At 43.4% G+C, this 21,672-nt stretch overlaps 2 protein-coding genes and 1 non-coding gene across 5 annotated transcripts in view; 2 read left to right on the forward strand and 1 right to left on the reverse strand.

The window, feature by feature from the left end:
* Positions 1 to 2,891, forward strand: part of LOC106571863 (ALK tyrosine kinase receptor) — a 105,714-nt gene extending 102,823 nt beyond the window's left edge. For both annotated transcript variants that reach the window (XM_014145404.2, XM_045714864.1), the window contains exon 29: positions 73 to 2,891. In XM_014145404.2, the coding sequence (XP_014000879.2) occupies positions 73 to 1,158 (1,086 nt within the window). In that variant the 3' untranslated portion in view covers positions 1,159 to 2,891. The remainder of the gene's footprint in view (positions 1 to 72) is intronic.
* On the reverse strand, positions 2,892 to 19,168 carry itpka (inositol-trisphosphate 3-kinase A). Of its 2 annotated transcripts, none has more exons than XM_014145604.2 (7): positions 18,192 to 19,168; positions 7,673 to 7,769; positions 7,205 to 7,418; positions 4,947 to 5,151; positions 4,581 to 4,682; positions 4,127 to 4,198; positions 2,892 to 3,863 (listed from the first exon to the last, which is right to left on the reverse strand). In XM_014145604.2, the coding sequence occupies exons 1-7, from the start codon at positions 18,621 to 18,623 to the stop codon at positions 3,630 to 3,632; spliced, it is 1,356 nt and encodes a 451-aa protein (XP_014001079.2). In that variant the 5' UTR covers positions 18,624 to 19,168; the 3' UTR covers positions 2,892 to 3,629. The 2 variants fall into 2 exon arrangements, with proteins under 2 accessions (XP_014001079.2, XP_014001003.2); XM_014145528.2 differs by having other exon boundaries at positions 7,673 to 7,772; positions 18,192 to 19,166.
* A 1,815-nt stretch (positions 19,169 to 20,983) lies between these two features.
* Positions 20,984 to 21,057, forward strand: trnat-ugu (transfer RNA threonine (anticodon UGU)). The gene has a single exon. It is a non-coding gene; the product is annotated as a tRNA-Thr (tRNA).
* The last annotated feature ends 615 nt before the right edge of the window (positions 21,058 to 21,672 follow it).

Raw genomic sequence — 21,672 nt, forward strand, 5'->3', positions numbered from 1 at the left:
AGGGATGCATTTTCTTCACAACACTCACCATACATATTCACCGTTTTCTATTCTCTCTTTTCTTTTGCCCAGGACCCTGATGTGATCAACACGCCCCTGCCTGTGGAGTACGGTCCTATAGTGGAGGAGGAGTTGAGCACTGTGATCCGCCCTGACACCCCAGGCAGTCTGACCCCTCTGCTGCTGGCCCACACTGCCTCCCAGGAGGTCTCTCCCCAGATCAGCAGTCTGGGTCTGGGCCTGGGCCTGGGCATGGGTCCCACGTCGCTGCCCCAGCCCCACAAGCCCTGTCTGCTGCGGCCCCAGCAGCTGCCTCAGGAGGTGGCCTCCTACCGCGAGGCCCTGGAGCCCTGCTGGGCCGAGCCTGTTCCTGCTCCGGGTCCAGGTGTCTGCCCTGGGGCCTGGCTCCACCCCGAGCCCCTTAACTGGCCCTGCTCCAGGGACAGCTCCTTCTCAGGCAGCCAGAGGCTAAAAAACAAGACAAAGAACCTGTGGAACCCAACCTATGGCTCCTGGGTGCTGGAGAGCTTTGGTCGGGGGAAGGCAGCCTTATCTCATACCAAGTCCATGCCCCTGTCCAGCAGCTACTCCGCCCCCCAGGCAGCCACCCCTACCTCTGAGTGCACCGACTCTGGGTGCGATGGCAGCAACGGCCTCCCTGTCCCCAGCAGTCTGTGCTCCTCGTCCCCCTTCCCGGCCTGCCAGGCCCTCTCTGCTCCCCAACCCCAGGGTGCACCCAGCCTCAGCCTGGTGTCCTCCCGGAAGGGCCAAGCAGGGGGAGCCAGCGGGGGCCAGGCCCTGGGCATGGACTTGGCTAAGCTGCAGAGCTTCCCCTGTGGCAATGTCAACTATGCCTATGATGAGCAGAGCTATGAGGCAGAGAGCCTGCCCCTGGTGGTGCCCAAAGGCCCAGAGCCCTGCCCCAGCACCAGTGCCAACACCAGCTGTGCCCCCAGCACCTCTTTCTCCTCCTCCTTCTCCTCCTGCTCAGGGGCAGGCCTGGGTGCGGCCTCTTACTGTATGCCCAAACTGCTACTGAAGCGCCACGCCAGCTACGGACACGAGGATGTGAGGAGACACACCAAGCCTGAGAAACCGACCCGGGACAGAGACTCAGGCTTCTCTCTGTCTGAGGACCTCAGTGTCACCCCTGTCTAACCCTGGCCCCTGGGGGAGCGGAGCAGAACACTGGAACAGACCCCACACCTCACTGGCCATGCACAGGAACACACTATTGTGTAGTTTTGGTACTACTGATGATGCTTTGTAGTTAGTATAGACGGTGAGAGATTTATATGAAAGACCACAGCAGCAAGAAAACACAACAGGTTAAAGACAGAAGGAGATGCTGCTTTGCCAGGAGACAGGTAGCATGTTCTCTTCCTGAGGTGGAATGTGACACAGCCCAAGAAGGCCATCACTGGCACAGAAGCACATCCAAGCCTCAGAGGATTTCTAGGCCCTAGCTGGAGTCATCTGCAATGTCTGGCATCCATTCAAATGTGCAGTGTCTCCTCAGGTTCAGGGCATTTTTTTAATCCATTCCTTTCTTCTTTGTTTATAACATTTCCTTGTTAGGTTTACACTGGAATGAATGACTGGAATTGACTGCTAAATCAATACTGTGAAAACATATAGGAAGCTATGGTTGCCTATGCAGGTGATGGAAAAGGCAGAAAGGAGGTTTTCAGTATGTGTGAAAGTGCTGTGATGGATACTGAGTAGACCAGCGAGAGTATGAACTTGTGATCACAATTATAATTACTTGTGCTATCTACTGTTCCCTATCTGGCTCATAAGCAAAAGTTAATCTCTTGTTTAGAATTGTCATAGTTATTTTGTAGATAGCATTTACATTTTATTTAGTCATTTCCACACTTATTGGCTTAATACTTTAGTCTGTTTTACCATATTATACGCATTGTCTACTAATACTTCACCCTCTCTAAATGCATTTCGTCTTATAGTGACTGTTGTCACTCTTTACTGAAGAGGGTTTTAGAGACACCAAGAGCAGAGAATGTGATAGTAGGAGCCCCTCTGTAATTTATCCATCTTCTTCCAACACGAAACATTTTAATAATACTAACTTTCACCTTGGCTACACCAAAAGATGAAATGCTATTATTTGACATTGGAATTTAAACTGTACTAACTCATTACATTTGTAGCAGTTATACTTAATTTATACGTGTTTTTGTATATGTTTAAGTGTCTTGTAGTTGATCACTGCCATTGGGTCTGCCAGAGCACTAGTTAGTGTTTGATGTAGTACTCTACAGTACATCTTACACTCAACAGGGGGCAGCCCTCTCATGAAATACCAAACAGTTTGTGTGTGTATTTCACTAGAGGTTTACTTTTTTATTTCTCAGTATTTATGACACAAGATAACATGTATTATTGTTATGAGCTGTTGTTAAAGCCGTACGCTTGCTGATATATACATGTAAGCTTATTACACTGAAATAAAGCATACTGGTTCCAATAATGGTAGGTCACGATAATGTTCCATGGTTCCAAATGCACTTTGTAGCCACCTCAAAGTCTGACGATATTTCTGACTGTAGCCTAAAGGTGGACAAGTCTTGTCATCCTCTTACTCATGATTTGTAAATCTGCTGAGACCTTGAGGGATTGTGTTTCTTTTAGGATCCATAGGAGCCTATATATTAGTGAAGAAAACCCCCTATCCTGATTCTACCTGGTAAGGTACAATCTCCTAAAAAAAAATTGTCTGTGAAAACAATTGCATTTTAGTTCACATGTTTTGGCTTAAATTCCACAGATCTAAAGTTGAAGTCTACACAGAAGAACAAAGGCTAGAAACTATGCAATATACTTGTTCTTGTATACTTCTACCCCAAATAAATGAAGAAATATTTCTCTCCTTTGTGTTTTGATAAGTGTTTTATAATACAGCAAGACATATTTTTACTTGTACATATGAAAGAAATCCCAATACACAACCATTTCTAACTCATTGGGACAAGGCAATAGTGTTTTTCTGAGGTTAGTCTCATGGACTGTCATAATACAATACTTGCTACAATACTTGCGTGATTCATTTTTCATTCATCCTTCGTCGTGATAATGAGATGATCCTAAAGACGCACTGGTGTATGTAACTGTATTAGAATACAGTATGCCTAATATCTTCAATAAAGTTTGAAAACAAAATAATAAAATAGAACATGCTTGATTATCAAAAACTGAAATCAATCTAATCTAATGACACCTTGGAATATGGAATGGGTTAGATTACTATGCAATACTGTCCCTTACATTGATAGTATTGTATGGCTTTCTAGAATATACAGGCACTACAATCACTGGTTTTTGTCTGTTCATTAATTTGCATTCATTAAAATTCCCCTAAAATGTATAGTTTGTTCACAAGGCACAGACATACTTTAAAAAACGCAATCCCTTATCTCCATGCTACAATAGCTTCAACAATACGCTGAGATACAATTTGTTGTGCTGAATACAGTACATAGGTAAGCTGTAAGTTTGATTTACACAGTATGTATACTTTGTGATTGAGGGGAACCTTGAGACTGTATATTACTGCCAGGGTCCTCTAACTACTAGAATGGTGTAGTCCATCCCTCCCTGGTGGCCATAGCTTAAAGGCACTCATTAGTTCCTTCACTAGTTCCTTTGTTAGTCAAAGAGGCCAGTGTCCTCATCAAGTTGTCCAGTCCCCACATGTATCCGTCCTCTCGGTTGCCCTCCTGCCAGGGTATGGAGTGGTTCAGAGTCTGTCCCTCTGGTAAAGCGGTAGTCTTGCCAAAGTCAATGAGCCAAACCTCAGCTCGCTCAGTGTGGTCATGAATGAAGAGGAGGGAGCTCCCAATCACCTTGGAGAGAGAAGACTTTTACTCATTACAATAACCACTGGGCATACACTGGTTGAATCAACAGTGTTTCCACGTCATTTCAATGAAATTACATTGAACAGACGTGCAATAGACGTTGAATTGACATTTTTGCCCAGTGGGTACTATTTCTATTATTTACCGGTAAACCTCATAAAAGCTCTTAGATGTGTTTAATATATCTAGTGTGATGAACAAATGTCAACAGAAAACAGGTGCAGATGACCTAAAGCTTCTATATTCACCTCGTGTCTCTTGAAGAACTCAGATGACATCAGGGCTTGTTGAATTTTTGCTAGTTTACTCAGGTAGGAATTCTGTATTAGAGAGGCAATATGATTATTCTGTCTGTAGAGTTGAGAGTTGGGAACCTCCCTTGATAAATTCATAAAATCAATAGAGGTTATATGTCTAGGTCGTTCAATTCTATTTGCTATCTGTCATTCCAACAGGATCTACTGTAGTGCATATTGCCATTTGGGTTGCTCATCATATCCAAATATTTACCAATGTGTATCACTTTTCATGAGATCTTACAAAAGGCAGGTAAAGTCAAACCAAAATGTTTGACTGTTCAAGTATTCACTTTACATGAGACAGGTATGTACTGTATGTCTCTATTTCTCAAAAATCAGCAGACCATGCAAATGAATGCAGATGCAACACAAAAACAGGTAAAACTTGTAGCTGTCAACCTACTAGTATGTTTGTGTTGTTTGTGGCAAAGTCCCTGAAGACCTGAGTGATATCCTCCTTAGACTGGGTCTTCTTGAAATCCGTATGACACGTCCCGTCAGCTTTCTGAGAGAAGGAACAGTCAATATGTTGATAAGCAGCCCTGTCCACGTGCAACAGGGTCAAGGCTCAGACATTACTTTATTGCATACAGTATGTAATGAACTTCACATGAACAACTGTGCAAAATGAACCATAAAAAAAGTTTTTAGTCTAGGAATAAGCCTTTTGTATATGTTCTGGTTTAAATGAAAAGGGTTGCATTTTGAGTGAACACGGACTGAATTGCTTCCTTTATGTTGACACTCAGGTTGATACATGGGTACTTGCTTTGATGCCTTCGATGCGGAAGCCCAGTGTGTGTGTGGAGCTGAGGGTCTCTCTCCACTGCATGTAGCGGGGTTTGGTGACGGCCCTCTGGAGGTGCTCCTGGGGGCTGGGGGCCTCACTGTCCACCTCCAGCATCTTGTCAAACAGGTCCCTACGGAGCTTAGGCCGCTCTCGGGCTCGCACCAGCTCCTCCTCCAGATACGTCCTGAGGAGAGGACAACAGGGAGAGACACGCTGAGGGGCCATCACACTATTTAGCACCATCACGGCTAAGTGACTTTTCATTTGGTCTTGTTGTGTATGATGATAGCTGAGTGGCATTACAGACAATGGCATGTTATACTTAAGCAATAAGGCCCGAGGGGGTGTGGTATATGGCCAATATACCACGGCTAAGGGTGGTTCTTACGCATGACGCAAAGAGGAGTGCCTGGATACAGCCCTTAGCCGTGGTATATTGGCCATATTCAACAAACCGTAAGGTGCCTTATTGCTGTCATAAACTGCTTACTAACGTAATTAGAGCAGTAAAAATAAATGTTTTGTCATACCCGTGGTATACCACGGCTGTCAGCCAATCAGCATTCAGGGCTCGAACCACCCAGTTTATAATGTGACCTTTGTATGCTTTAGATGGTAGAATTGACTTTCTAAGGTTTCTATTCAACCTGTATCACTGAAGTGTTACAGATTACACAATAGAAATGTAAAGGTAATGTACGATTGATCTGACATATGTAGCGTTTACCGTAATGGAAGTATCCGCTAACGCGGGAACATTGCCTTTACATTTAAATCACGCTGAAACGCTGAACTTCCGCTATGCGGATTGAATAGAGCCCTAAGTCTTACTTGGTAGAGTCCTACGTTCAGTGAATTTCAGTTTCATTCTGAACTTCCTCTGTATAGTAGAAGGAAGCAAGGAGGAGACTCCAAAGTACCCAGCATGACTGTTAGTTTAACTGGTTGACAGTATGAGTGTTTGTTAGCAGTAGGCGAGAGAGCTTGGGTGGTTGTGTGTGTTTGTCAAAAGGGAGTCACCAGGGACACCCTGTGCCTGCACCCTATCTCCCCACTGTGTGTGTGTGTGTGTGTGTGTGTGTGTGTGTGTGTGTGTGTGTGTGTGTGTGTGTGTGTGTGTGGTTCTTTCTGGCTGTGTACAGGAAACATGTGGCTCAGTAGTGACGGCCTCTCTGTGTGCCTTGACGCCCCACCGGCTGTATGTGGCAGGAAATCCTCAGAGAACCAGTAACAACAGGTGTTTTATCAAGAGCAAACAGAACAGGTTGACAGCCTGTATGTTCTACTATCAGGAGCACTGACATGTAAGAGGGATATAGGCAAATTACAGTAGTCCAACAATGATTTGTTAGTATTTCCTCAAAATTGCTTAATCCTCCTATAGGGCCAGACATATGTAGTATTCTACACATTATTATAGAACAGACATACTGCTGCTCCCTACTCACTACTGCTGCTCCCTACTCACTATTGCTGCTCCCTACTCACCTAGCTGCTCCCTACTCACTACTGCTGCTCCCTACTCACCTAGCTGCTCCCTAATGCTGCTCCCTACTCACTACTGCTTCTCACTACTGCTGCTCTGTACTCACCTAGCTGCTCTCTACTCACCTATCTGCTCCCTACTCACTACTGCTGCTCCCTACTCACTACTGCTGCGCCGTACTCACTACCGCTGCTCCCTACTCACTACTGCTGCTCCCTACTCACTATTGCTGCTCCCTACTCACCTAGCTGCTCCCTACTCACTACTGCTGCTCCCTACTCACCTAGCTGCTCCCTAATGCTGCTCCCTACTCACTACTGCTTCTCACTACTGCTGCTCTGTACTCACCTAGCTGCTCTCTACTCACCTACCTGCTCCCTACTCACTACTGCTGCTCTGTACTCACCTAGCTGCTCTCTACTCACCTACCTGCTCCTTACTCACTACTGCTGCTCCGTACTCACCTAGCTGCTCCTTACTCACTACTGCTGCTCTGTACTCACCTAGCTGCTCTCTACTCACCTACCTGCTCCTTACTCACTACTGCTGCTCCGTACTCACCTAGCTGCTCCCTACTCACCTAGCTGCTCCCTACTCACCTATCTGCTCCCTACTCACTACTACTGTTCCCTACTCACCTAGCTGCTCCCTACTCACCTAGCTGCTCCCTACTCACCTATCTGCTCCCTACTCACTACTGCTGCTCCTACTCACTACTGCTGCTCCCTACTCACTACTGCTGCTCCCTTACCTCACTCCCATCTTGCAGTCCATGACACTGGGTCTATCAAAGTTGACTAGTAGATCAGTCATATGTAGGAAGGGATCCCCATCCCTCTCCACCACACCATAATATCCTGGTACAAAGTCCTGGAGAACGTCTCCCTGCAGACTCTCAAAACACAGCTCCTCATTCTTAGAGAACTTCTTCAGAATGGTGCCTTCGCCGCCAGCTTTGAAATTACCTGGAAAAGATAAGCACTGACACACTGACATTCCACAGCAAACCACTAACGACTGACATTTTCAGATGGAATTTGACATTGTGTGTAATGGGTTAGTATTGTATCAAAGTGGCCAGTAGTATACAGTACTGTCTGTGTCGTGTGCTTTATTTTGTGTGGAAGATGTACAGTACACATCATCTTACATTAGTGCTTGGTTCTTGGTATGCTGCTGTGATAGGTGAGGGATCACGTCCATGGTGACTGTGTTTTACCTTTGTGTCCAGCTAGTTGAACCCAGGACAGGTTTCTTCTTTGTGGGGAAAGAAAAGGCCAGTTGACGATAGTCTTTATCTTCCACCAGGGTTTGCTCTGCTGAAGAAGGACCAAGCACAGGAACAGTCAGCTTTACCTCTATGGAGTATCTGTCTCATTATTAACCAGGCAGAGACACTGTCCTCAATCCAGCGCTCAACAGTAGGGTGTATGTAATTAAGTTGTACAACGATAATGATCTTGGATAATGATCATGTTTTGAATTCAGTTGATGACGGACTGCTGTCTAAATCACTTGGCCACTGTTACTTGGGTCATCGCTACTGTACATCACTAACCCTAGCTTCATGTCCTCGTCCAGGCTCAACTCTAATCCTAGCCTCAAACCCTGACCCTTAACCCTGGCTTCATCCGCAAACATATTAGTCTCTTTGCTACATGTTGTCATTTCTGTGGAACTCATATTTCCCTACCAGCTGCTGTGTATAGTCGCACTTGACTGACTTGCTGTTGCCATGTGATTTGCATTAAGACACAGTCATGGAGATCTTGTTCAACGAGATCTGGATGATTCAGGCATAGAAATGATGACTTTGTTTCCCTATGTGTGATGAGATGTTGAGTGAGTCACACATCATGTTCACAGCAGACATGCTTCACAGACAGAAAAGTACTTAGCAAGGTGCTTGATGACACAGAGATGATACATGTTCTTTTTTAGATAGATTTCACCATAGCTAGATGTACAGTGATTTAGGGTTACGACTAAGACAGAGGTCGGAGGTCACTATTCAGTATGCTGAGATTGCAGTAAAAGGAAGTAAAGCCCTGGTCATTGGATTCGGTGAAAAAACAACTCATTCTGTTGAGTGTACACACTCAAAACCAATAACAGAACCCACAGCCACTTTGAAATGTCAAGTGGTATGCTCCACTCACTTGTTGATGTGGTGTATAAAGTTCAATTGTTGTTATAATAATAGTCGGCTGTGTGGGTGTCATATTTCCACACAGGCCTCCAACACTCTCTCAGGCACATAACCAATAGTAATAGTGACAACCTATTAATCAACATGTATTTTTAAAAAGCCCTGTGCTCTGTCAAGATAAAGAAATATGAACATATAGTCCTTCCATTTGTGGCTACACAGTTATTCTAAAAAAGTAGTGTAAAAGCTGAAGTAGAATTTGAAGTAGAACGTGTTTCAATTCCTGAAAATAAATGCTACATTTTAACTGTATGAGGTGTGTTCTCTCACAAACTACAATACAACGCAATGTTTGTAAAAAATTGTATTCCTATAACCCTCTAGATAATACATTCCTGGTTAGTTCTGGGACACACCTTACTTTGTAAAGCCGGGCCTAATGTGCTTGACAGACTGACCGCAAATAAGGCGTCTACAATCAGCTGCAAATAGAGCCTACTACATAATGACTAGACCAATTACAATGTCATACCAGTAACAAAAACAGGAACAAGGGAGTAATAATAGTGTATGAGTCATTCAAGCTGTTGATTCACTCAATACTGTATGACTCACTCAAGCTGTTGATTCACTCAATACTGTATGATTCACTCAAGCTGTTGATTCACTCAATACTGTATGATTCACTCAAGCTGTTGATTCACTCAATACTGTATGATTCACTCAAGCTGTTGATTCACTCAATACTGTATGATTCACTCGGTTTCTCAGCCTGGCACATTCTAATATGAGCATGCATTAAGCATACGTGTATTTGACAAATTGCTAGCATCAATAAATGTGATGTCATAAAAATTCAAACCTCTTTTTCACTACAAGTCACTGTCATACTAGAAATACAGAGAACAGGTAACCTAGTGTACACAGTAGGAGTTTTCTTTCTGTGTTGAAAGGTCAATACCTAAATGTCAATGTGGCTGAAATTGGCACACAACCATTTGTCATAGACTCATAGGACTATGGGGGTGGCTTGTACTGCAAGTGTGGGGGCTGACTGGACACTTTATCTGCTATAAACAAAGGGTATGGAGAGTTAATGCAATCTCTATTTTCAGAACAGGGAGCCACTTTTTTCCATTACCATTGTTTGTTTTGAATGACTTGAAAGATCAATAAAAAGGTTGGGTATGAGAGCTTTTCAAGTGGCCTGTCATACTGACCTGCCCCTGTTGAAACACTGAACACTGAGCAGTGAGCACCACAATGTACACAGCCTTCCCTTCCAGCAGGGCCAGGCGATGTGTATTCAGTGTGTTTAAAGGAAGTTGACAGCTAAGAGCCTTCTATGGAGATGGCTGAGCATAGCTCTGAAGAGTTACACAGAGGTACAAAGACACTGATGTCAGAGACAGAGTCAAATATGGCTTCTGACAACCAGCAGATACAGAGGCCTTAGAAGTCATACGTGTTTTTTACGTTCACAAGTGACATTATTTGAAAACTTTGTTGGATCATCATATACACAGCAAAATCTTCAGTGTTAAAAAAAAACACTGAAAGTGTTGAGTCTCTGGACCCCTATAGACATCGGAACAATGTTAAATTAACACACTGCTTAGTGTAAAGCCAAATATTTCCCACAGTGCCTTACCTTTTGAGTCCTGAGGTATGGCCTGAGGTATGAACTTTTATGCACTCATAACTGACCTTTGTACCAATACAGTGAAAAGTGTTTGTACCCCTTTAGGAAAAAATCTAAACCTTTTTTTCTGAGCGTGTAATATAATGACCTGAAATTCATGGTTTATAGGCCACATCAGGCCTGCAAGTCACATTATGCTGGTTTAGGGAAAGGGGATACCTAGTCAGTTGCACAACTGAATGCATTCAACTGAAATGTGTCTTCCACATTTAACCCAACCCCTCTGAATCAGAGATTGCAAGGTGCAAGGTGCAAGGTGATGTGAAAATCCTATAGGAATCCAGCCAGTGTGGGGATATCCAACATTTTGAATTTTGTATCATACACAACCTGTATTCAAAATGACTGCCAGGGTTGGGAAGGCTAAGCTATGAGACTACCTAAAGCATCTAAACTGGGACAACCATTTCAGTAATGGGTGCAGCAATCATTCTAAGTAACATATTTGATTTGTTTAGAATATGTTGTCATTTATATTTGAGTAGCATAAGATTCATTGATTTAACACACACATTTTTGTTTTTTTAACACTGGAGAATTTGCTGTGTTGGTATTCACAGCTACTTTTAAGTTCTAGGGTTTAAAACTACTGTATTGTCCTGAAATCACAACTGTATCACTACTTTATCAATGCAAGTCATCAGTCAAGTGTTGAAGTCAAATACAGCACCACCCTCAGTCCTCCTGAATCATAGGTCAGGTGTACAGCAGCGCCTGTATTCTGTGCTATAAGACAATGGTAAAACAAGACGAGAGACGAGAGACCAGGGTGATTTCAAACTTTTTGAAGACCATCATACATGAAGGGAGTATACTCAATTAAAGGAAAATTCCACCCAAAAACTAACTTTTGACATTTGTTTCATTAGTCCATTGTTGACATAGTCCCAAAATGTTTTGCTTGTCAGCACTCAAGTTTTCAAGATATGTAACTTTCAAAATAAAGAAATCATTTTGCATCATATAATGCTGAGTTGTGCATCACATGATGCAAAATCCATCATACAGGGATGATTTCTGTATTTTGAAAGTTACTTATCTTGAAAACTTGAGTACTGACAAGCCAAACATTTTGGGACTATGTCAACAATGGACTAATGGAACAAATACCAAAATATTGTTTTTGGGTGGCGTTTTCCTTTAAGATGGGGGGGTAATCGAATTCCTTTCCACTTCTGTGTTGTCTCACAGACAACTCGGTTCATGTCTGAAGATTAGCTTTAAAATAGGCCAATAGTTAGCTATCTGACATGATCACAAACAAGTCAAAATAAACCATTAGAGTACCGTGTCTGTAATTACCCAAGTGATCAGCGCTAACTTATGACTTGGCTGTTGATTAGCTTTGAAAAATCCTTTCACGTTTCTAAATGTGCCGTTTTTCACTTAGGGTGAATGTTTGCAATATAAAGATGAAAACGTTACTGAGATCCTAAAAACAACTGATTATACCAGTATCCCATGTACTGTATGTGGCTTAATTTCTTGTGTATGAAGGGGTTGTAGACTAATACATTAAGGAAAGGATGTTTAATACAGTCATCAGAAGGCTTACTCCCATTAAAGAATGAAGAAGCACTTCATATAAATCAGAGAAGAGACATGTGTTTACAGTTATCTTACGACACAGTGCTGAACTATAACCTAGCCCTTCCTCTCCTTTAGGCTCCTTGGCTAATTTAACCTAATAAACACTCAAGATAGTGCTTGTTGAGCTCTTTGAAAGCATGCAGGTCAATACATATAATACATGTGATCAAATAACCACCTCAATGTTATTACTGTAGACTTTAGAGAATTACACCCTGCTTTAAGATATTTTCTATATATTGGCTGCACTGTGATTTGAAGTTAAGAACAAATCTAGAAACTTTTCAACAACCTTTCAAATTGTTTTTCATCCAAACATGGTAGTGTACTTGGAAAATATTGTAGATCGATTATTACTTTATACAGAAAAGTTTACTCAGTCATAATAACCCAAAAACTTTAGACCAGATCTGATGTATGCTAGTAGACAATAATCCCTTATCTCTACGCATGTAATGCTCTCAGATTATCACAGATCAGACATTTCAGCAACGGAAAAAGAGCACCACCAACTGGTGGTGGTATCCAAAGAGGTGCATCGGTACAACTGTCCCAGAAGAGGACGTTAGGAACACCAGTTAGGAAGTCCAGGGTGGAGGCTTGTCCATATGAAAAGGTCAAAATGTGAGTTGATGTGGAGGACAGGAATACACATAGCTTGTCTCAACCTGCCCTCCTACTGGAAACAACTAAAGAGTTCAGGGGCAGACGTAGCAGGCATAAAAGAAACGCCTGAAACTAGATCCCCTACATACTGGTCTTGACGAGAAGAAAAACAACTGTCGGGGGAGGTTCTCTTCTGCACTGTTCAACCAATCCAGTAAATGTGGAGGAGTTAAGATGGAGTATCTCTGGTTTTCCTTTTGTAGTCTGTGATTGTCTGTAGACCCTGCCACATACGTCTCGTGTCTGAGCCATTGAGTTACGACTCCACTTTGTCTCTATACTGACATTTTGCTTGTTTGACTGCCTTGCAAAGGGAATAACTACAGTGTGTGTATTCGGTCATATTCCCGGTGACCTTCCCATGGTTAAATGTGGTGGTTCGCGCTTTCAGTTTTGCGTGAATGCCGCCATCTTTCCACGGTTTCTGGTTAGGGTAGGTTTTAATAGTTGTGGTCAGATTTGCCGAAAGGAGGGCGGGGGAGGGCCTTGAATGCATCGAGGAAGTTAGAGTAGCAGTAATCCAGTGTTTTTCCAGCGCGAGTGCTACTGTCGATGTGCTGATAGAATTTAGCTAGCCTTGTTCTCAAATTTGCTTTGTTAAAATCCCCAGCTACAATAAATGCAGCCTCAGGATATATGGTTTCCAGTTTGCATAAAGTACAGTGAAGTTCCTTGAGGGCCGTCGTGGTATCGGCCTGAGGGGGGATATAAAAGGCAGTGACAATAACCGAAGAGAATTCTCTTGGGAGATAATACGGTCAGCATTTGATTGTGAGGAATTCTAGGTCAGGTGAACAAAAGGACTTAAGTCCTGTATGTTGTTACAATTACACCATGAGCCGTTACAAATACACCCCTGGCAAAACCAGTTTCTCCAAAACCAGGCGAGTTCCAGCAGGCTCCCTAGCAACCTCCCTAGCAATGGAGCTGTGAATTACCCTCTACTGCAGGACAATAGTCAGTCTCTTGTCAGGAGATGGTAACCTACTTGATGCAGCCTGAGATCACACATTTTTTGTCTTCAAAACAGGCTGCAGGGTAGAAGAAGGGTTTTCAACAGCCACCCCAAATGTATGTAGTACATTTTTAATACAGCAAAACCCTCCAGTTGCTGCCCCGTGAAGGCCCTAATCTGGTCCGGGAAGTGGATCCTGGTGCTGAATCTGGAACGTAAGCTTGGGCGGTATCCAGATTGCCATACCTTCATAACGACATAGTGCCATACTGGGATTTGCGGTAATACCGGCACTGTGTTATTTTCAAACCCCACTCTGCCTCTGTAATCCAAAGGTTAGCAATGCTAACGAGTACATGTAAAATCCCATAGAGAATCCCCAACTAAATGCTAATGAGCGCATTGCAGACATTTTACACCGTATCTGACTTAAACTATTTTCAGGATAGACATCCCAGCTCATAAAGTTATATAAGTAACTCAAAAATGCTACTCAGTTGGCAGCACGGACAAAATACATATTAGATAGCAATGCACTTGCGCCAGGAGGGTGTTCTCTGCTGTTACCAAGTGAAGCTAGATTTTGGAAGAAGCTAACAATTTAGCTAGATAGCTTGCTACTAAATTAGCAAACCAAATGCACAACTTCAGAGCATTGTGCACATTCTAGACAGGTAACTTAATAGTTATAAGATATGTAGCTGGGAAACATTTAGTGTCACGTCTGTACCCCGGTACACAAGCCTAGTGAAATGGCTTGGGCCTCTGTGGCAGTCGCTGGTCTGGCTGCATCACTGTCATCAGGTTGGCTGACTGGAACGCTTTGGACGACATGGCTGGGTGCAGCTCTGGAAAATGCTCGGCTGTCTCAAGAAATGGGAATGGGAGCCGTGGAGACCGGGTTGGTTCCAGCGTCGGCATAGGCGCGTGAATGGATGCCTGTCATGGCATCGGTGCGAGTGGCAGGCCTGGGGTCAACTCTGGCAGCTGCTGGAAGGACTGGCGCACAGGGGGCTGCATGGCTGGTTGAAGCTCAGGGTTCTGTGTTTCTGGCTGGACATGCTGGATTCCTTGTGGCCATCTGATAGGCCAAGGCGCTGGCGAAGGCACAGGCTGAAGAACCTCCTGGGGTGCTGGTGACCACCTGACATGCTGGAGTCCGGGTGGCGGCTGAACTAGCTGGCGGGCCAAGCCGGGACAAAGCCATCTGAGGCTGCTGCACTGCCTGGTACACAGGATAAAGTTTGTTGGTTCTGTGGTACTCGGCATTGGGGAACTGCCAGTAACCAGATGTAGGTAGTGGAGCTGGTGGCTGCTGGACAGGAGCGGGACTCTGGATGGGCGCTGCAGGGTTTCTGTGTCTGTGTCTTGCTTTCAGGGCCGTAGCTACATGCAGTTGAAGTCGGAAGTTTACATACACCTTAGCCAAATACATTTAAACTCAGTTTTTCACAATTCCTGACATTTAATCCTAGTAAAAAATCCCTGTCTTAGGTCAATTAGTATTTGGTGGCATTGCCTTTAAAATGTTTAAATTGGGTTAAACGTTTCGGGTAGCTTTCCACAAGCTTCCCACAAAAAGTTGGGTGAATTTTGGCCCATTCCTCCTGACAGAGCTGGTGTAACTGAGTCAGGTTTGTAGGCCTCGTTGCTTGCACACGCTTTTTCAGTTCTGCCCACACATTTTCTATAGGATTGAGGTCAGCGCTTTGTGATGGCCACTCCAATACCTTAACTTTGTTGTCCTTAAGACATTTTGCCACAACTTTGGAAGTATGCGTGGGGTCATTGTCCATTTGGAAGACCCATTTACGACCAAGCTTTAACTTCCTGACTGATGTCTTGAGATGTTGCTTCAATATATCCACATCATTTTCCTTTCTCATGACGTCATCTATTTTGTGAAGTGCTCCAGTCCCTCCTGCAGCAAAGCACCACCACAACATGATGCTGCCACCCCTGTGCTTCACAGTTGGGATAGTGTTCTTCGGATTGCAAGCCTCCCCCTTTATCCTCCAAACATTACGATGGTTATTATGACCAAACAGTTCTATTTTTGTTTCATCAGACCAGAGGGCATTTCTCCAAAAAGTACGATCTTTGTCCCCATGTGCAGTTGCAAACCGTAGTCTGGCTTTTTTATGCCGGTTTTGGAGCAGTGGCTTCTTCCTTGCTGAGCGGCCTTTCAGGTTATGTCGATATAGGACTCGTTTTACTGTGGATATAGATACTTTTGTACCTGTTTCCTCCAGCATCTTCACAAGGTCCTTTGTTGTTGTTCTGGGAATGATTTGGACTTTTCGCACCAAAGTACGTTAATCTCTAGGAGACAGAACACATCTCCTTCCTGAGCGGTATGATGACTGCAAGGTCCCATGGTGTTTATACTATTGTTTCTACAGATGAACATGGTAACTTCAGGCATTTGGAAATTGTTCCCAAGGATGAACCAGACTTGTGGAGGTCTACAATTTATTTTCTGAGGTCTTGGCTGATTTCTTTTGATTTTCCCATTATGTCAAGCAAAGAGGCACTGAGTTTGAAGGTAGGCCTTGAAATACATCCACAGGTACACCTCCAATTGAATCAAATGATGTCAATTAGCCTATCAGAAGCTTCTAAAGCCATGACATCATTTTCTAGAATTTTCCAAGCTGTTTAAAGGCACAGTCAACTTAGTGTATGTAAACTTCTGATCCACTGGAATTGTGATACAGTGAATTATAAGTGAAATAATCTGTCTGTAACGAATTGTTGGAAAAATGACTTGTGTCATGCATAAAGTAGATGTCCTAACCGACTTGCCAAAACTATAGTTTGTTAGCAAGAAATTTGTGGAGTGGTTGAAAAACAAGTTTTAATAACTCCAACCTAAGTTTATGTAAACCTCCGACTTCAACTGTATGAGGACACCGAGGTCCGGACCTCTGTAATTGTTTAATTTATAAATATATATTTTGTATTTCGTTTTTTTAGGAACTCAGTCGGGGTTAGAATAGTAGAATACACAAGGTGAAACTTTGAAACTTGGTTGTGCATCAGCAGATTTCCTCTTGTTATGTCACCCAATGACAGTCACTCAATTAGTCCATGGCCTTGTCAGTTAACATTTGTTAGATTGGTTAATTAGTCTACTTAGTCTAGCCAAACTTGTAGTAATCATGGCCGAATTACCATCTAGGCACCTGCCCTGGGGCCCTGACCTCCAGAGAGCCCCCATTAATTTTGTTAGTCACTCTCACTCAGATATCATATTAACATGGCATAAGTCATGGCAAAATGTGTCAAATTGCAGGAAAACCTAGCTGTAAAACTGCACCAAAAATAGTTATGTAAAGCAAACTTTTTTTTTCTGCTAACAGATCTCTCTGTACTTAAATTAGAGTTTTCAATCCCGGTGCTGAAATAATGTGAGTTAATGGGTAGCAGCTAATTGCATAGCTAAAAGGATATGTGTTTGTAGATGGACTGAGGTGAATGAACCTGCATCAGCCAAGGTGATAATGGTGGGGGAAATGTTTCTTGTTTTTGCTGTTCTCCACATAGTTTCTGGGAGTTTTAAAATTGTATAGAAATAAAGTGAATGAACTTCAACTCCCGCCTCCCACTGGAATTTCCGGTCCGCCTCTTCTCACACGACATGTACGCCTGGGCTGGGGCATGCGGCATGAACTGCATCCTGTCACTATTGGTCATAACCCTGGACAATTGTTCCTATTCGGCTCGAAGGACCATGAGAAAGAGCGCTGGTGGTCTTGAAAGAGGTGCCGGTTCAAATCATAGGTACAACTGTCCCAGCATCCCGGTTAGAGGACATAGAATGACCAGTAGGAGACAGATACACAGTTCACACGTTTATTACCACACTACAGACACACATGGCAAACAAAAATGAGTAAAGGTGGAAGTGATAGTGGTTTATTGTCAGTGACACACTAAACACCAGTTAGGAAGTCAATGGCGGAGGATTGTCAATATGAAAAGGTCCAGATATGAGTTGATATGGAGCAGTGCTACTCAACCCTGGTCTTTAAGTACCCCCAACAGTACATATTTTTATTGTAACCCTTGGACAAGCACACCTCATTCTACTAATCATCAAGCCCTTAATGAATTGAATGAAGTGTGAATTCCCCCCTACTGCAGCACAACAAGTCAGGCTCTGGTCAGGGCATGATAACCTACTTGATGCAGCTTGAGGTGACAAAGTGTCTGTCACTGAAGACAGGCTGAGGGAGGAGGGTTTTCTACAGTAACTACACACAGTGATTGGATGTTTTTACTACTACTAGTTACTACAATGATACAAAGTTTGTATAACATTCACCAGTAAATCTTGTTTTATAGTAGCCTCAGGCTGACTGGTAGATCATGGTCAGACTGGGACCGGAATTCCGTCTTGGCATTTCTAACACACCGGACCATTTTTTCCTTGAGGCCCCCATTATTAGCCAGATCTTGATCATTTTGCACAAAAAAAAAATAACAAGTTAGACAGGCCCACTTGGCAAAATATTGACCAGCCATTTGACCAGCCAGTCTGCCCCCGGTTAGAATAGAATAGAATCCAATAGAATATAAGAGAATAGGCTAACTATTTTCCCCCCAGAGTTACAGTGTAATTACAACGTAACAACAATATTACTGTATTTGAATGAAGAATAGTCTATACTCACTTCACTCGTGTCCTCACACAAATGTTCTAAAGTGATATTTCCCTTGCTCTTTGTCTCGTTGTCACTCAGAATGTCATCCTCTGACTCTTCCAACATGATGGAAGAACCTGTTGAGGAGATTGACGAGTTTGACATTTTCCGTCGCAGAGAACCTTCCACATCAGCCCAGTCCTCCTGCTGGATCTCCCGCGAGCAGCCTCCATCTGGGGTTATTGTCACCTGCGGTACACGGAGCGACTCCATCATAGTAGTTTGCACTTGAGTGGAGTTAAACTCAGATAACCTTACTTCTTTCATCTGGCAGAGTTCATCGCGAAGCTCAGATGCTCTGCGGCTTGTTCTGCGCTCTTTAACGAACCCATCACTAATACCAGCGCCAGACAGCCCTGCCTCCTTGGAGGACTTTCGCCTCTTCTCTCTCTCCTTCGGCATTCGACTGATGAACGTGAGCGAGTGTTCACAACCGACGCGGTGTTATCAAAATTGTAGGCGCTACGATTGAATTTAACCGCACTCAATCAAACTTAGCCATCTCAATACAGTAGGCCTAATATTTTGGAGTCCAAGTTTCAGTGTATTAAATATTGTGCAATACTGCAATAGGTTTTCCTCTGTTTAGGCCACTGTCCGATAAAAGCGAGACGTTTCAGGCGGTCATCATCGGCGGTCCAATTTGCTGACTGGTGTTTTGGGGAACCCCTTTCCTTAGCTCACATCTCGTCGACAGTGTTAACCAAAAACACACGCTTTTATCTTCCGCATTGTTTTTGTCTCTCTTCCTGGCTGAAGTATATGGGCAGTACAATCCGGTATCCTTGTGACGCCCATACACACTAAACCTTAACTCCCACCTGAACCTTTGCCGTAACCATTTTAAATATCAACTTCAATGGGGTAGGGGCGTCCTAAGGAGCCCGCATAGCAAACCTGTTATTTTGAGTTTTCACGTTACTTCCTCATTCAGTCTTGCACTCTGCAAAATAGATATCACCCACTGCGCATAAGCAGTAGAGGGCCAAAACAGGCTACACCTTTTCCAGCTGTTGTAGTTGTCAACTGAACAAAATCAAGGGGGGTTCAAATCTCTCACTGAAAAACTATGATGTTGAATGAGCCATATTTTCACTGTAGCTGCACAAACAAAGGCAAGACAAAGTTAATGTCACCCAAACTGAATTGATGTTAATATTTCACTCAGAAGATTAATGAGTCGCCATCAAGAACTGTCTCAGGAACCTTACTGATTTATAATGGCATGATTTATATTTAACCCACTGGGCACACGCTGGTTGAATCAATGTTCTTTTCACGTAATTTCAATGAAATGTCATTGAACCAACGTGGAATAGACGTTGAATTGACGTCTGTGCCCAGGGGGGAAATATGAGATGAGGGAGGAAACTGTATATCAAGTATTTAACATGTCGTGGTATGGCTGCAGACAGCAGACAGTAGCGATATGGTACACTGTTGTTAGCTCACTGACCGTAGATAGTATTCCTGGGTGTGTGTGTTCTGTGTATACATTAACTTCCAGTCAATCCTATCCTATCAGAGGATTACTTTAGGACAGTGGTCACCATCTGGTCGCTCTCTAATGCATTCTTAGTCGATCACCAAACATTTCTTTAAAAACTCAAAAGATGAAGCCTTGCGTTCCTATTTGTTATTCGTTTCGCGCGGTTGACGGTAGTTGCACTTGATTCAGAAGCCCTAGCACCGTGAAGGAAAAGTGTTCCCATTTTGACCCATTTCATGTGTCTGAAGGTAGAACTCCGTCTCCCCGCTAGCCCCAGAGAGCAAATCAAGTGCACCTATACGACTACCGCTGGCCAATCAGATAGCTCGGAATACGGTGTCTGCACAGTTTTCTGGAGCCATCGACTGTAAAAAGAAGCCTCGAACGCACAGCAAGATTGAAATTGAGATTTAAAAACTGTAAAACCATGACTAGAGACAACGAATACAGCACATAGCTTCTGTTTTTATGTGTACGTTAATGTTTAAGTTGTTATTTAGCACTGTCAACACTTTGTTCAACACCCACCTTTATAAGCCATAAAATATATAAGCTTTATAAACCACAAGCACTGCAGCCGCATGAATGAGTAGGCCTATTGTTAAGCGTTCCAATAAACTCGCGATATTATAAGCGGCTTGGGTATTTTTTAGTATCGAGGAATATTTCACTTTCTAAAGTCATAGGAGTAGCAACATGCATTTGTGGGTGTGGCAGAAATAATGCAGTACGACTTGAGTTTCGCCATCAGCTGGAGGGATGGAAGGCGGATGGACGGTGAGTCAGTTGAGAGGTACCCTCACCGCTGCTCTCTCCCTTCCCTCAAACTGACCATCAGATGCATGCCATCAATCCAGAAAAAAAGCTAATTATTATTTCCATTTAGCTGTGCCTCACAAGTATTGCAACAAATTATCTATTGACATTTTAAATATATAATTGAACAACATTGGCAGGGTAATTCAAGCATAGCCAATATGCAGTGATAATGTAAACATAATGGCTACAGAACCTCATGGCTACAGAACTGTTTTTAACTGGTTAATGTTGCATAGGCTTATGTTTTGGAAGACATAAAAAAAAAAATCTGAGCGACAAATCTCGTCTTGACTCAGAAAAGGTCGGTGACCACTGCTTTAGAATATCAATTGTGATTTTAGCTACCACAGAACGAGAGTTCTTCAATGTATCCTATGCCAGCTGCATATGAGTATTCCGATATCTGAGGGATCCTAATGTGTTAAAATACTAAATACTGCGTCTTAACTTTTTAGTCCCGTGTAGCTCAGTTGGTAGAGTATGGTGTTTGTAACGCCAGGGTTGTGGGTTCGATTCCCACGGGGGACCAGTACGGAAAAAATGTATGCATTCACTACTGTAAATCGCTCTGGATAAGAGCGTCTGCTAAATGACTAACATGTTAAATGTAAGACAGCTCCAGCTCAGCAGAGCCTCCCATTTGTTTCATCCATTTTCTTCAGAGAATTCTGCCAGCAGAGGGCACTCATCTAGTAATTGCTAAATTAATGTAGACCAGGGCTCCTGAGCTCTGCTGACATCCAGCGGCAGAATCCAGAACTGCACAAGAATAACATGACGGCTGCTATTCTGGGGCAGAGTGGGGAGAGCTGCTCCAGCATTCATCAGCAGCGTGTCCCCATCATTCAACTGGGACTAAGGTCAAAGCCACAGGAGACCAATCCTTGGAACCAGTCCTGAGCCTGAATTCAGCATGAAGAAGAAGAATTTACATACTGTTGAGATGACTCACCTATTGCTGCTCTTCTGACCCTATGATCACTCGGATACACAGCTGATGCCCCCTGGACTGTTTCAATAACATGGTACCTCATTTTGTTTACCTGTCAGCCCCAGCCTCGAACACAGGTCCTGTATGTACCTAACTGACCTGCTCTGCCCATTCATCACCATTTACCTGTTGCTGTCTTAGCTCTCCTGATC

Source organism: Salmo salar, chromosome ssa01, assembly GCF_905237065.1.
Source record: "Salmo salar chromosome ssa01, Ssal_v3.1, whole genome shotgun sequence".
Classification (NCBI taxonomy): domain Eukaryota; kingdom Metazoa; phylum Chordata; class Actinopteri; order Salmoniformes; family Salmonidae; genus Salmo; species Salmo salar.

Bases quoted from the DNA above. Each gene is read 5' to 3' on its own strand.
- itpka (XM_014145528.2), bottom strand. From the start codon at position 18,623: ATGCCGAAGGAGAGAGAGAAGAGGCGAAAGTCCTCCAAGGAGGCAGGG. The intron at 7,773-18,191 runs GTGAGTATAGAC...GTCCTTCTTCAG, and splicing joins TGTGTGAGGACACGAGTGAA to CAGAGCAAACCCTGGTGGAA. The intron at 7,419-7,672 runs GTAAAACACAGT...TATCTTTTCCAG, and splicing joins TCAACTAGCTGGACACAAAG to GTAATTTCAAAGCTGGCGGC.